Source organism: Daucus carota, chromosome 2, assembly GCF_001625215.2.
Source record: "Daucus carota subsp. sativus chromosome 2, DH1 v3.0, whole genome shotgun sequence".
In the NCBI taxonomy this organism is placed as follows: Eukaryota; Viridiplantae; Streptophyta; class Magnoliopsida; order Apiales; family Apiaceae; genus Daucus; species Daucus carota.
This window is the reverse complement of record NC_030382.2, coordinates 55,658,636-55,674,252: the sequence shown is the minus strand read 5'-3', so window position 1 is coordinate 55,674,252 and position 15,617 is coordinate 55,658,636. Positions and strand designations below refer to the sequence as shown.

Here is a 15,617-nt window from a genome sequence, read left to right as displayed (position 1 = left end):
AAATATGAGCTATCATATTTTATTAAAATACAATATTTTAAATGAATAATGAAATGGTATTATTAAATTATTTTATTCAAATAATTTCAAAATTTGGATAATCACTATTTATAATTTTCTTTTTTATATTAAGAAGGTAATTTGGTATTTCTGAAACATTATTCAAAAAGCCCAAATCAATCGGGCGCACAACTCTCGGTCACACACAGTCGCACACGCTCCGTTTCCGAGTAATGAACGGCGGCGAAGGGGAGGTGGATTTAGAAGAAGAATGGCCATCCGACATAACGGACCTACTCATTCAAGTGGAAGAAGAATTCACTGCCGCCACTCAAAACCGCAGCCGTACTCTTCCGCCACCGCCGCAACACTCCGTCGTCGCCTCCACCAGCTACTCGCCGCCTCGTCTCTTATCTCAGAAATTCAACGACAAGCCGATCAAACAATACGATCATTTTTCTAACGCGCCGTCAATTAGCCGCAGTGACGTCACTGTCTCATCTCCAAATTTTAATAACAATAACAATGCTATTGTTGCTGTTACTGCTAAAGATCAAGAAATCGATTGCTTAAAGGTTCCAATTACAATTGATATATATGATTTGTTATTCTACGAACTTGATTAATTGCTATTTTAATATTTTGTGAATCTTATTTCCGTGTACGGAGGTGTGATTTATTAAAAAGAATTTAGACTACAAACTAGGTGAATTTGTGTTGTTGAATCTTGTTTGTTATTTTTTTTATGAATTGTGTGTCAGTGTATGTATGTGTGAGAATTCTGTCCTGGGTTCGGGATTCGATGATGAAGGCTATTGTATGTTAAGTGAATTTCGTAGGCTTATATAAGGAATATGGAATGCTCGTGTGATATTAAAACTTTAAATCTACTTGTACATATGACATGAACATCTGTTTGTCATACACCTCTATTATAAAGTGTTTGATTGGCCTTTTACTTGCAGAGAGAGCTTGGGCGAGTCTCAAAACAACTAACTCATCTGGTAAGTCAGTTATCTATTTTGTCTCTGGTGTAATTTGTTTTATTCTAGTAATGTGTGCTTGTAAAATACATTTGATGTTTTTTCACAAACATGTGTGTTTAATATAAGTGAAATAATTTATATTTTAAGGATATTTCTGTGGTTTGTAGAGAGTATCAAGTGTTTAGGCACTTTACATATTAAGATGAGGTTCACTTCTAAATTTCTTAGCTTTAATGTAACTTGCTGTCCAAAGCTGTTATTCAAGTTCAAAGTCCCGGCGGTGGATTTGTCAAGTTATTTTCGTATATTTTTAAGTGTGGGGTCTCATTTTGTGAGTAGCAAGAATCAATGAGTTAATGGTCAATACACATAATGTAGCATGGCGAAGGTCATTATTATTTGTTTTTACTTTTTACATTCCAGTATTGCTCTTGCTGTGCACCATAAAGAATTGTTTTGCAACTCCAGGAGAAAGAGTGCTTAGATCTTAAAAAGGAAAGAGACAAGAAAGAGGAACAGCTTACATCTGTCCTTTCACGGCTTGAGGCTAAAGATGCTAAGGTTCAATGCAGAGATAGTACGAACCTGTAAGTTCACTTCATCTGATCATTACACTGTAGTTAATACTTTAAAAAATAATTGCATTCTTGAATTTTAAATCCATTCCTCTCATATAAACACAGAACACCTTGGTGAGATTCAGGGAGTTATACTTTTATTACCGATACCTAAGCCACACTGGCATGATTTGAAGAGTTTATATAGTACTGCCTAAATTAAGCAACTATCTACCTCATTTCATTTACATCAAACAACTGGCGTGCCATAAATTAGTAATTGGATAAGGTCATGCCTAGTCAAGTTGTTCCCCCGTTAGCTGGTTCAACAAAAGTTAGGTTGTCCACAGCCCTTCACTCCTTAAGCATTCAACAGACACTTTAGTGCTCCAAAAAGGGATAAGAATATGGAATTATATTGAGAATTATATATATAAAGCATATGCCTTCTATGAAGCGCATGCTAAAGGGATAGGAGAGTCTACAATGTAAATGCTGAAAGGTGCCAATATATTGCAGATACAGGTCCTTGTGGTCAATGTACTGTAGTGTTTGTTTGTTTTCCTAGGTAGTTGGACTCCCATTCTACCTTGTTGCTTATGTAGATCGACTTACAATTGTTAACTTTCTATAAAACGATCAGTTCAATATGGACCTAAAAGAGCAATATTAAGTATTTGATTAAAAACTTTGTATTGGGCTAACAAATTACGCCATCTACACTGGGCTCACATAGCAACTTTTATGCTTTGAAGAGTTTTAGTTAATGGGAGTAAATATTCAGTAAGCAGGAGTTTGACAAATCGACATTTCAAAAAATGTCAAGTATAGTGCACTCTCTATAGTTGAATGCAGTTTAGGATGCATGATTCATAATATTAAATGGCGGTATTCTATTCATAGAAGGAGACCAGGTTTGAAACCTTAGACATCACAGCAATTTGCTGAAAAAGATTTTATATGTGATATTTTTATCTTTCCAGTGAGAAGATCACGTTTTATAAATACACACATCAGAAGTATCTGAATGCCATAATCTTTTACAGTGTGGTGCATGATGCTATCCATGCTGGTGGGACATTTGGAGCTAATAATCGGGAGTATCCTGCAGCTCTTTTAGGATGTAAGAGTAATAACTTTTCAGATCACTCAGTAAGATGTCGGATTGATGTAGGCACCAATCCAGTTCAAGACACACTGAAGAGTAAGATTTTTTTATGGTCATCATCTTAAAATAATTTTCTATAAAATATTTTTACTTATCTCTTTTCTCTTTTCTGATTCTGATGAAAGTTAGGTTTACCAGCTTGTAAAGCTGTAGGAGTTCAGACAGAGGAAGCTGTTGACTTTGTTGATTTGATCTATGAAAATAATCTATCTACCAAATGTCAACTTACAAGAAAGTTGCGATGTATCTGGAACTCAACTTCTGACGAGTTCACAGGAAGAAATTTGGTATCGAAGCTGTTTGTGGCTTGTGAAACAGATTTTCATGTCCTTTTTGGATTCTTGAGCTTTAATCCTTCCAAAACAACAGTGAACTTTCTCGGGAACTATTCTGATGTTCCTATGCCACAGGCCACACAATCTTCCCTCTCAGCTGAAGCAGCAAAAATATCTAGTCTATACTCTGTGCTGACAAAGGTATTTACGGAAAAGGGGTTGTAAATTTGATAATTATATATGGTACTTTATCAAGTAATCTTTTTTGGGTGTTAATGCTTATCCCTTAACTGTATTCTGGATTTTTGAAAGTTCATGCTTCTTGTTACATATGTTTTTATAGTTTTGTCTGGCTGCTTATGAATGATTGATGATTGATCCTTACCAACATTGCAGATTACTAATGGTTTAGTAGAGTTGAAGGCGATGTTGGAAGTTTTAACTGATCTATGCTGCCTTGATAATGTGAGTTCTAGAACTTAACTTTCTTTTTTGTTTAGTTTGATTGAATCACTGCATTTGCTTGTTTTTTCTTTTCTTAATTCAACAAAAGATAATTAATGTACCAACACAAGTCAAAACTGGTTAATGACAGTGCAGTGGGCAGAAAAGTTGTGGTTTGTGATGGGGAAGAAAGAGAAGAAATATGCAATTATTTTTGTTTATTCTGAATAGGCTATCAAGTCTTTTCAGCTTAGGCTAAATCAATTTTGGTGATCAATTAGTCATAAATAGTCCTGCACTCAGCTTTGTAAAGAATGCTTTGTACCTCACATGCATCCTCAGCCACATATGCAAGCACACGTTACAGGATTATGGGTTCGCATATATTCATTTTTTTTATAATATTAATTACTCGTATTTTTAAAGCTTCTTTGAATTTCCGACATGCTGAAGTAATGTCCATCCTGAGTCAAATTTCCTTCTCCTGTTTAGAGATCTATATCTTAATTCTAGGTAAGTGAACGGAAACTGAGCTTCTCATACATAAGTCACATAATCATACAAAAAACTAAATTATGGTGTAATGCACTAGTGTGAAGATTCATTTCATAATGTTCTATCTAATGTGATTGGTTCACTTCAATTTTATTTAACAATTGCTTATGTCATTTGGTGAACTATCTTGAACAGGCTGTTATTCTTTATAGATCTCTTCATATTCTACATGTAGTTTTGAATCACCTGTCAAGTGTGAAGAAAAGATCCGAGAAAAGGTATTTCCTCCATTTTGTTTGTTTCTCAACATATATTGTGAGTCTCTATACAACATTTCTTGCTCTCAGTTTTGGTTATCATGAATATAAATATGGTTAATGCATAGCTACCCAATTCATTTTAAGATCTAAGACCTTGTTGTTGATTCATGTCACTGGGCTATGTCCAATACTTATCTGTTCTACTCTCCTACCCTCAAACATCTTAAATTTCGAGATTACATAGGTTTAGCAGGCATGTGAACTTGCCAATTGACTGCCGCCCTCCTGTAGGAATTGTCATTTCATATGCATTTAACAAAAACACACATGGAAGAAACACTAAAGTGCCTCTCTCCCCCCGCTCCCACCCTCTCTCTCTCTCTCTCTCTCTCTCTCTCTCTCTCTCTCCCCCATCCCTTACACACACACACACACACACACACACACATATAATGTAATTGACTAAATATTAAGTACATCACACCATATGCTTCTGTCACCACTTTTTTAATATGTTGAAATTAATATTTAAAATATAACTTTTTGATGCATGGTTAGGTTATGTTGAATGATCTTTAGACAAGTCTGTTATGCTTTTCTTAACTTATAAATCTGTTTAGACTGCTGCTGTCAACCATCTGACTGGTAAATATTAAGCCCTTATTCATTATGCTTTATCACGATTGACCGCACTTTTTCTCAATTATATACTTCCAGGTAGATGTTCTGCTTATGTCTGATAATAATGTTAATTGATAGCTTAAAACAAATTATGGTCAAAACTTAGACTCACTTTCTCAGGCCATTTGATATCTGCTTAAGCTTTGATTTAATATATTCCTTTATATTCTACTCAGGGACAATGTGATGGTCGAGGGGCCTGTATCTGTAAGCAAAAGCTGTGAAACGTACGGGTCTAATATTTCAAACAACAATAAGCTGTTTTACTGGAATGCCACTGGGACTGCAGATGCAATGTTTAGACCCATTAACCCTGAAAATGTATTCAAGCAAGAAGCACATGAATGCTACTCTACATTGTCAAGTACTGAGATAGACTTGGTTTCTCTATTTAAATTTATGCAACAGATTACTATTCGACGCCATGAAGAACCTGTAAGGCTTGAAGCAATTACTGTTATGAATATCATTCTGATGATGTCTAATGCTTATTTGGAAAGGGAGAGGTAAGAGCATATTCTGTAAATTTTAAACAAGTGCTAGTATTAGATGTACATTGTTTTGTTTAATGATTTTGAATAAATTTGCTTGTTTTAGATATGTAGAAGTGGTGGATTTTCATAATGTTTCACAACTTTTGAGAAAGGATTCTGGCCTGCGTGTGCAAAAGCAGGCTGTGCATCTAGTGTATCTGCTACTAAATTGTAAGTTTGCATTTGATTTGTGCAGCTCAACAGTCTTGGACCCTTCCTGAGCTTTCTTATTAATCTTTTTCTATGTATTAGTTAGTAGTTACCATCGATGTGGAGTTGATGTTCCATATACTTGGGCTCATAAAAGTATCATAATTATTATAATTCTAGTATTTACTTTCTTTAGTCTTTACCTTCCTTGCAACTTAACTATTATGAATTTTTTAAATATGTTATTTACTAGATAATAGGAACACATTCCAAATGTCTTTGTATTTGCCTTACATCTCTTATCATTGTGCTTTCTGTATTTATGTTTAAAATGCTCCTTTTTGCTGATTAAACTTTACAAATATTTCGGATAGATCATGAATAGAAGTACAGAACAGTGATGGAGTCATCAACCTCTTTCTTAAATAATGTTGCAGCATTATTTATGTCATTATGTGGCAATTTGATGTTGCTTTTCAGCATATTGACACAGTATCCTTTGTAGAGCTTGTATTGGTCAACTTTTTAAGTAGGGCTATTCCAAATATCTTATGCTCTCTTGCTGAATGAAGGTCCGCCAATAATGTCAATGTTCTGTTCTGGCTGTAAAGACGAGATGGAGAATGCTGGAGCTGCCATCGCTGACGGAAGAAAGGCTTCAACTACTCAACAATTCTGTGAAATTCTGGAGGGCGTGGCAGATTGTCTACCTTGCCATGGAGATGGTACACTGGTAAGCTTTATACCGAGACTTGTGGTTTTCAGGTTTGCACCATTGATAGATTTCCTTGAACTCATTAAATGTTTGGGTATTAGATAAACAATGAATTTGAGAATGATTTCATATAGCATTAATTTTCAATAACTTTTTATTGCATATCAGGTCTTGCAACTTCGAAGGAATGCTATTATTTTGCTGGCTTTTCTAGTGTCTTCAGGAAAATCTGGCCTTGAAATTCTATTAAGTCATGAGTTTTCAAAGAGGACCAATTTCCTTGCACTAATACTGAAGATGTTGGTAGTGGAGATGGATGTGGAGGCCTCAGAGTCTAATCATTCATCTGAAATCTTCAGAGAGCGGTAAGTCATTATTGTATACTTCCCCCTCTGCTGCAGATGTTCTGTCCATTAGTATGGTGCTTATGGCAGTTAACATGTATATTTTTTAGTTGCTTTGCTTTATATCAGCTTTTCTTGATGGCGCTATTACCTTAATCTGCTTCTTTGTTTTGGGGCTATCAATTGTTTGATTGGGGTATGGTATAAACAAATGTCACCATGAATATACCTAACAAATGTCATTATGAATATAACCATTATAGAGTCTTCTTTTTCAAGTGACAAAAACCAATTTGGTTTATAGAGCAACTTGCCAAGTTTTCCAAGTGATTTACAAACATCTAATGTAATATTTTTGTTGTAAAGATTTTGGCCAGAACTTTCCAGTATTATTTCTGCACACCTCATTATTTCTGACAATCTCTTCTTTCTCTGTGCTTTCAGAACCTTGCTGATTCGGGAAGCACTGATTTTTTTGAATAGATTGGTGTCTAATGCTCAATACTCTGCTCCAGTTTTGCGAGTCTTGACCAACAGCAGAGACATGGCCTTCTTGACTATCGATATTGCCAATAGGTTGTCGCGGAAAGGCAAGTGGTTATGGCAGTCGGATACAGTGATTAGGAATATGAGGGAATCAGAGGTTGCGAGCTTAGCTCAAATTTTTAAAAGAAAGGTCTTCAAGTTTCTAGGATATAGCAATGCATCAAAACAAAATGGCAGTGTGAAAGTCTAGTAATGCATTAGCATTAGCTTTACTCCTGGGGCGGACTACACTATGGCCAGAGGTGGCCTTGACTTTGCTCCCCCGCTCTTCCTCCTCTCCCCCAAACCCATAATGATGTGGTACAGGGAAGCTGGTGAGCACATACCCAATATACCTTTTCTGACAAATGTGACCAATTTTGGAAATAGCTAACATCGTGTATAGCGACTAGCAAATAGATCAGTTCTTACTTACACGAGACTTGTTCCTTTCACAGGAACAGAGAATCTTGATTCTTTAGATGACCTTTTGTCAACTACCTGAAGTGTGTAAATTTCACTCATTTAGTCATTTGTACAGGAGATAACGTGTGATCGTGCTGTTTAGGGAATTTTGCTTTACCCTGATACATATATTGCACTCGTGTAGCCTGTTTTTTTTTAAGGTGACTGGTTTAAGTTTTTTAATTTGAGAAAACGCAAGCGATAAAGCATATTTTCTTTAATTTAAATTCAGGTAATTATACACATATATAATAAAAACTAAATATTCTGTCAAATAAAAGTTTATATTTAAGGGAAATTTGTAAAAATATCCGTGTTTTGAATATTTTTTTCAAAATACCCAAACTTTTGGACCGTGATAAATTAATTCATATTTTCCAGCTTAGCAAGTTAGCACAATAACTTTTTTGAAAATTACTATTCTACTAATTACAAAAATAAAGTCCAAATTCACTTTAAATTAGCAACATTAAATTTAAATGAACGTCTCACAGCAACTACCAGGATGCTCCGTTCATCATCAAGTTAAATTTTAAAGAGTTTGGTCCCGAAAGTTCTAAGAATCTCCTATATATTGCTTGTGAATTTAAGAGCTCTAAAACTCTCTTCCTCATATAATATTATACATTTATACTAATATATATATTGATTTTATTTTGCCTCTAACATGCACCCACAATTAATATGTAGTGAGACATATATAGCTTAGCTGTGAAATACGTGAAGCTTATAAGAACATAAAATAGATAGAGATGTATTTTGAGGAAGAGTGTTGGAGTCAAATCATAAAGAGACTCTATAGTGATTATTGCTCACTAATTTTTAGAAAATTATAATCCAAAATGCCAACAATAACATCCGAGGCATATAAGAGAAAAAAAGGGTCTATACAATGAAAAGCATACAACCTGCTATTATGGTATTGTTAAAATGCTCGGGCATGCAACATCCGAGTTCCGACTAGTGCACTGTAATGTACTCTATAAATATATCAAGTCTGTTGCTCAATAAAAAAATATTCTCTTACTACCCATGTCAAAATTGCCTACTACCCAACAATAAACTGGATATTAGAACTTGGAAGATCCTAGAACTCAATTTCCCGATTCCGCTTGCATAATTCTAGAATCAATCTTCATCATCAGAATCAAATTTTATTTTTGTTGCTTTGGGAGCATTTGCATCAATTTCCTTAAAATGTGCTCCATATAGCTTGGATTCCTAAATCGACAAAAACAAGAGACAAATGAAAACTCAACTTGTTACATAAAAAAATAGCGTAGCTGGACAAGGAAGAATATGAGTACCCCTCAAGTCTTGCAGAATAATTTTTTTTTACCAGCACAAATGTACAGCATACTATTTATGAACTTTACAGATGCTAACATGATTAAACCTCAAACCAATAGTGCGTGCTTGTTTTAATATTACAGTGATTTTTACTAGCTTTTCTGAATATAACAACTGCTTTTACCTGGTTATAAGAGTGAAATACCATGAGAAAGCTCAAATAAATATGGAGAAAAAGAAATATACCTTTTTCTTAACATGTGTACCAAAATTCATAAGTGCTGCTGGTACAACCTGTCCAGCTTCTCTCAAAACATTTATCAGCTCACCGGATAGTCCCTAAAATGAATGAGTTTGCATAAAAAACAGCCCAACAATAACATCAACAGTTCACTCAAATTTAATGTAAAGCCAGTGATAAGTTATTGGACAGTTACCTTGTTTTCCTTTGTGAAGAATGTGTGTGCTACACCCTTTTTACCAGCTCGTCCGGTCCTTCCAATTCGGTGGACATAATCCTCTGTTGTTAGTGGAAAACTATAATTTATAACTACTTCGACATCTGGAATATCCAATCCTCGAGCAGCCACATCAGTTGCTATCTGTGAAATATAGCATCATCAGGACATCATTGAAAATTGTCTGATATTTTCTTTTTGGTTCGTGATCTTGCTTACCATGCCAAAGATTTTTCCAGTGGAAGTTAAAAGTATATTCATAACTTGTAACTTGATGGTACAAAAAGATACTACTCCCTCTGTTTTGAAATATAAGTCGTTTGACTTTTTGACACACACTTCTAAGTCGTTTGACCGCATAGTAAAAATCATTATTTTTGGAATTTTCTTTTTTTTGAATAAAAATATATGATTAATATTATAATTCAAAGAAAGATAATTTTAAAAATAATAATTTTGACTATGCGGTCAAAGGACTTAGAAGTGTGTGCCAAAAAGTCAAGCGACCTATATTTCAAAACGGAGGGAGTAGAACATAAACAAAAAAATATAAATATCTACCAAATTCATAATATTTAGTACTTTTCTGCAACTGACATACCAGGAGAGGACAGCTTCCATCCTTGAATAATGACAGTGCATTTGTACGTGCATGTTGTGCTTTATCCCCACTAATAGAAACTACTTTCCAACCCCTGGATATCAGATAGATCAATGTCAATGAATACATATATGTTTGTCAAAATCAATATACTTGCATAGTGAATAATTTTCGGTCTGCATAAGAGTTTATATTTACTCAACTCGAAATATTTAATTACAAACACATCCAGTAACAACATGAAGTTATAATAGAAAATACCTTCTCTGCAGCATAGTTTCAACTCGGGATGCTTCCTTTTTGTACAGCACAAAAACCAAGACTCTATTACTGCACAAACATAAAAGTCCCTGCATTAGCTTAGACTAGGGGTTGAATCACAGTACACAAGCCAATACTCCAACTTTAAAGCATTTGAACTTGTGAGTTGTGAACTATTGCACATAAAAAGGTAATATGGCAGCAAAAAAGTAAATTAACACTAGAAAAACTTACAAGCAGTTCTGTGATGACACAATACAAACTTAAAAATGTAACACCGTGAGAAAAATGGACTTTGTCGAATAAGGCAAATTACTGGAACATCAAAATAAATTTATTAAGCACCTCCGAGACTTGTGGTATTTATCTAGCAAAGTGACCAAACGCTCATCTCGTGCACGATCTTCCAAGACCTACATTTTAACAAGAGAATAGTAATCAAAAGATAACATAAGCAATAAGAATGACTATACATTCATACAAATATATATAGTTGTGGTTACTGATGTACCTCCACAATCTGCATGACATCATGGTTGGCAGCCAAATCCTCAGATCCTACAACCACCTGAAACAAAGATTTGTTTAGTGGTAATCCAAATACAACAACAATAGAAAGTCTTGTTTGTTACTCCCTCCGTCCCTTTGGATTGTTAACACTTTTTTTCACATTGCTTGACACACATTTTAAGACGTACATAAAATATACTTAGTTCCATAACTTATTTTTGAAATTTTCTTATTCTGAATAAAAGTTTGACCTTTAAATTTTTATTCACAATAAAAAAAAGTTAAAATAAATAATGAAACTATACTATACATGAGCCTTACAAATCGTGCCGAACCCGCTCTCAAAAATGTTAACAATCCAGAGGACGGTGGGAATATTTGTTTTAATATATGGCAAATCAAAAAGGTATTAATAAAGTATTCAGCACTTCAATGCACCTTGACTGGGTTAGGATCCATGAACTCTTGAGCTAATTGATGGACAGATACAGGCCACGTTGCACTGAACATAATCATCTGACGTACTGGAAAGCTTAAAGTATTAGCCACATGCAAAATATAAATCTGACAATTGTAAGACGTGTAAAAGTGGTGTTAAAAGATAAAATTCCAATCACCCGGGATAGAGGAATATAAGGGGGGTGGGGAAAACAGTGATTATAACTTGGGAAAAAAAAACAGTAATTATATACTTTTCAGATCACAATACTTTCTATATAGATACCTCCAACAAAACTTCACTTATATCACAAAACTAGTAATTAGAAGGCTTTTCTAGGCAAGCTACAAATTAAAATATAAGCAAGATGCAAATTAGAATAAGAAATTTGCTGATCAGGTGATCAACCAAAATATAGTGCATGTCCTACCAGAGTTTGTCTGGTTCAGTATGGCGCGCACTTCAGGTTCAAATCCCATGTCAAGCATTCTATCAGCTTCATCTAATACCTACCAGGGGTCATCAACCCAGGTCAACATATAGAAGCAACAATACCACACACGGGCAACCATTTCAAAATAAAATCAACAACTGAACGACTATAAAGAAAGATGATAATAATGATCACAAATAAATTAATCCAGAATTAGAAAGCACAGATATAAATAGCTAAGAACTAAATTATTAATCCAAGAAAACAAGCAACTGAACAGATGTTGGACCCATCAATGCAAAACACAGTTCCTAATATCTTACTACCTATGTCCAACATTTTCCCATTAGTTTGTCCTATAATTATGTCTTCATTCCTGTACCTATTTTATATAGCTTATATGCCCGCCCTTAAAATATATAAAATGAGAATTTCGATACTTGATTTACATTTTCTAAAAGCTAAAAGATAATAAATGAATTATTATTCCACTCTTTTTCTCTTTCTTATTTGGCTCACATATGATGTAATTACTTGTAACTTGTAAGTTTATGAACAGGGTAAGTCAGTCCAAAAGCTGCAAAAAAAAATTTCTTGATATTTGTGAAAAAGCCAAACGAGACGATTAATATGGGACGGAGGGAGTAGACATGAAAAGGATTCCATATATGTTAACTTGTCCGCCTCAAAGTAATCTACTGGTTTTAATGCAGCGCCTTTTTCTTGCTTTGAGCATATTGAGGACTTTCAAATTGTCGAGAATCTAACAAAATATATAAAAGAAATATAGAGAAATCTCAAACTAAGATCTTCAGAATTGAAAAGCTTTCTGTTCCATTGCCTTCACAAATTGAAATTTCTCAGTCATCAGGAAAATATTTAATTGTGGAAAAGATTAATAAATCACAAAATTCTAGATCAGCACTGTAACAGAAAAGAACCAGACAAAATGGCTATCACTACCCTTGATAATGTCAAGATAGAGAAGGTAGCAGATATTCTTACCACGTAAGATACATCCTTCAGGTAGCATACACCCATCTCAATCAAGTCCCTTAAACGACCAGGAGTTCCAATTACAATGTCCTGCAGAGGCAAGATTATAACAGAAGTGAATTAAATTGATTAGTAGATAATACATTAGGCATGTCCATGAACCAAAAAATCACTTACATATCACAAACATAACAAGAAGCTTCATTTATTTTCAAAATAAGTGGAACACTGCTGCTCCATTACATCTGATTTCTTAATTAAATCATTATTTGAGCTTAACAGTTAATTTGTTGAAAAAACCCTTTCTCCTTCCATAAACAGTAAAGAGCAGCTCCGTAACATGCATCACATTCTAAATTGCAGACTAGTTCTTTCCAGCAGAAATGATATGGTCAGTTATTTATTCATATAACTTCGTCAGAACCAGGTGAAATTAATATAAAAATGATGCTTTCAGTAAAGGGTATACACTATTAAGGTACCTAACTGGAGGAAGCTATAAAATCAAGTCAATCGACATAAGAGTAAAAGAAATAAAGATATTACCACTCCAGATTTGAGAGCTGAAATCTGCGGTCCTTTTGAGGTTCCACCATAAATACAAACTGATTTTACCCCGCTGGGTTTACCAGCATCACATAAGACATCTGAAATCTGTTAACAAGCAAGTTTTAAAAAAAAATTAGTCATACAAATTTCCAAAATTAGCAATTTACTATTAATTTCAATTACAAATCTTTGAAATTTAGATTCACATGAGACCAGCAATCCTAATATTCAAATAAATGAAATTACTAAAAGCCCGAGAAGGCACTTAGTAAAGTAAAATAACTTCTTTCCCTAAAACAAATTGAATCTCCACCCTGATTGAACCTAAACCCTTGCCTGTTTATGACAAAAGGCTAAAACCTTAATATGGCTCACACACATCCTTTATGGCTTATACCTCCCCTAATAAGCTTCAATATATAACTTCACCCTCAATTTATATTATATAACATCTTCCTCAAATTTTACATATACAATTTCGACTATAACATAATTGTTCATAAAAAAGAGTATCATCCACAAATAATCATACATGACGAGAAAAAGATCAATATACACATATATATATATATATATCAGAAAATCTTGGAGAGAAGTTGGGTAGATCCTGGTATGAGACCTAAATTCACACCATAAGAAAGATAGGGGATTCCTTAAAAGCCTAAAAATACTGCCCCTATTTATGAAGGCATAGTGTGTGTCACCAACTGTAGCCTACATATCCGCAGTCCAGACAATAAGTTCCTGAAAAGTTTTTATGGCCTTAGTTAACAGCAAAAACTGTATAGATTCTAGGGATTCTTCATAGAAGAGGAAAATTTGGGCACTACTAGAGTAAATTTTACAAGTACTATTAACATTCAAGGATCATAATTCTAAACACGTAACTTCTTCAAAAGCATGTTAAATCCTTACACCAACGTAGGAAATATCCAATTCCTTTCGCACAGATAATATTTTCACTTTAAGATGCACGTTACACTATACAGTCAGAGTTTGACGTATCCAAAGAGTTAGCATCCCCGGTCAAACTGAACCTTGTTTAAATTGGAATAACAAACAGTGCAAGCCTTAAAATACTCTAGTATAAGGATACTCACTTGCTGAGCTAGCTCCCTAGTCGGCGAAAGAACAAGACATTGCGGATTCACCCGTTTACATGTTTTGTTTTTCTTCTTGTTGAGCACGTGGACAATAGCTGGAACCCCAAATGCCAATGTTTTACCTGTAATCACAAAATCATACATAAGCACATACAAGAACAATACCCAACAATTACACATACATGAATAACTGATATAGTCATATACAATAATACAACAGCACAAAATTGACATGTTTCACAAACACAAATAGCAGCCAGAAACAAAATCCAAACCACCAAAACACCACAAAACTATCAACCTGATCCAGTCTTCGCAATCCCAATAAAATCCCTCCCTTCCAACAAAAACCTCCACGAATTCGCCTGAATAGGCGAAGGCTTGTCGAAAGTCTTGCAACACTCCATTACCTCATCAGGAAGCCCAGCTTCCTCAAAAGACCTCAGAGGTCTAAACTTTGAATCATCAATACCTTTCCCAGACACCACAACACCTTCACTACTCTCCCTAACCTCCCCACCAGAATCTTGACCCGACCCATCAATCTCTCCCCCCTCTTCTTGATTTTTCTTCACCTTCTTGATTTTCTTGCCACTCTTCTCATCTGACCCATTTTGACCCGACCCATCAATCTTTCCCTCCTCTTCTTGATTTTTCTTCACCTTCTTGATTTTCTTGGCACTACTCTTCCCATCTGACCCATTAACCACTGACCCATCAACCAGAGCTGCCTCCTTTTTCTTCTTTTTCTTGTCTTTTTTAGTTTCCACAACATCTTGGACCTCTTCAGTGTCATCAAGCTTTCTTTTCTGCTCACTTCTGTCCTTTTTCTTGGATTTTTTCTCACTGTCAAACGCCATTTTGAGGGATTCTTGTGGATTTGCTTGGAGAATCAGCTTAATGGGTGTGTATGTATAGGTTACACAAAGCAAAGACCCCAGAAGCAAAAACCACAAAAGCCCTCTGCAAGTGAAAGAGGGAGGCTGGGTCTTATTTAGGGTTTATGAATATGGGAGAAAATATCGCGTGTGTAACTATGCATGTGTATTTACTATTATACCCCTAGGATTATTAATGTGATAGTACTGCAGCTACTGCTTTACGCTGGGGGTATCTGTCGGTTATGAATTAGTACAGAAGTTAACGTTAATTGAAAAAGAAAATTTTGTTCCCCGTTTTTTAGTTGAGTCTAAGTTAATTTATTTCGAGGAATAATATGAATTTGAATTATTCTTATATTCTTTAATTTCTTGGCAAAAGTAATAGTTTTGTCAAACTTGACAACGGTACAATTTTTATATGTATAACAACTGTTTCATGCACGATATTTTATTGAATATCAAATAGTTAAATATTGTCAAAAATATTATAAATGTGTT

At 34.5% G+C, this 15,617-nt stretch overlaps 2 protein-coding genes across 2 annotated transcripts; one reads left to right on the top strand and one right to left on the bottom strand.

The window, feature by feature from the left end:
• The first annotated feature begins 160 nt into the window (after positions 1 to 160).
• LOC108205688 (protein SENSITIVE TO UV 2) lies at positions 161 to 7,758 on the top strand. The gene is made up of 12 exons (XM_017375706.1): positions 161 to 575; positions 966 to 1,004; positions 1,455 to 1,573; positions 2,590 to 2,747; positions 2,841 to 3,187; positions 3,383 to 3,451; positions 4,121 to 4,203; positions 5,043 to 5,372; positions 5,464 to 5,570; positions 6,122 to 6,282; positions 6,433 to 6,629; positions 7,053 to 7,758. The coding sequence occupies exons 1-12, from the start codon at positions 234 to 236 to the stop codon at positions 7,342 to 7,344; spliced, it is 2,244 nt and encodes a 747-aa protein (XP_017231195.1). The 5' UTR covers positions 161 to 233; the 3' UTR covers positions 7,345 to 7,758.
• A 708-nt stretch (positions 7,759 to 8,466) lies between these two features.
• Positions 8,467 to 15,228, bottom strand: LOC108209521 (DEAD-box ATP-dependent RNA helicase 5). Its single transcript, XM_017380466.2, has 13 exons — positions 14,540 to 15,228; positions 14,236 to 14,360; positions 13,133 to 13,240; positions 12,596 to 12,676; positions 11,588 to 11,666; positions 11,157 to 11,242; positions 10,720 to 10,776; positions 10,554 to 10,621; positions 10,209 to 10,277; positions 9,948 to 10,041; positions 9,326 to 9,490; positions 9,135 to 9,227; positions 8,467 to 8,819 (listed from the first exon to the last, which is right to left on the bottom strand). The coding sequence occupies exons 1-13, from the start codon at positions 15,096 to 15,098 to the stop codon at positions 8,727 to 8,729; spliced, it is 1,677 nt and encodes a 558-aa protein (XP_017235955.1). The 5' UTR covers positions 15,099 to 15,228; the 3' UTR covers positions 8,467 to 8,726.
• Between the last annotated feature and the right edge of the window lie 389 nt (positions 15,229 to 15,617).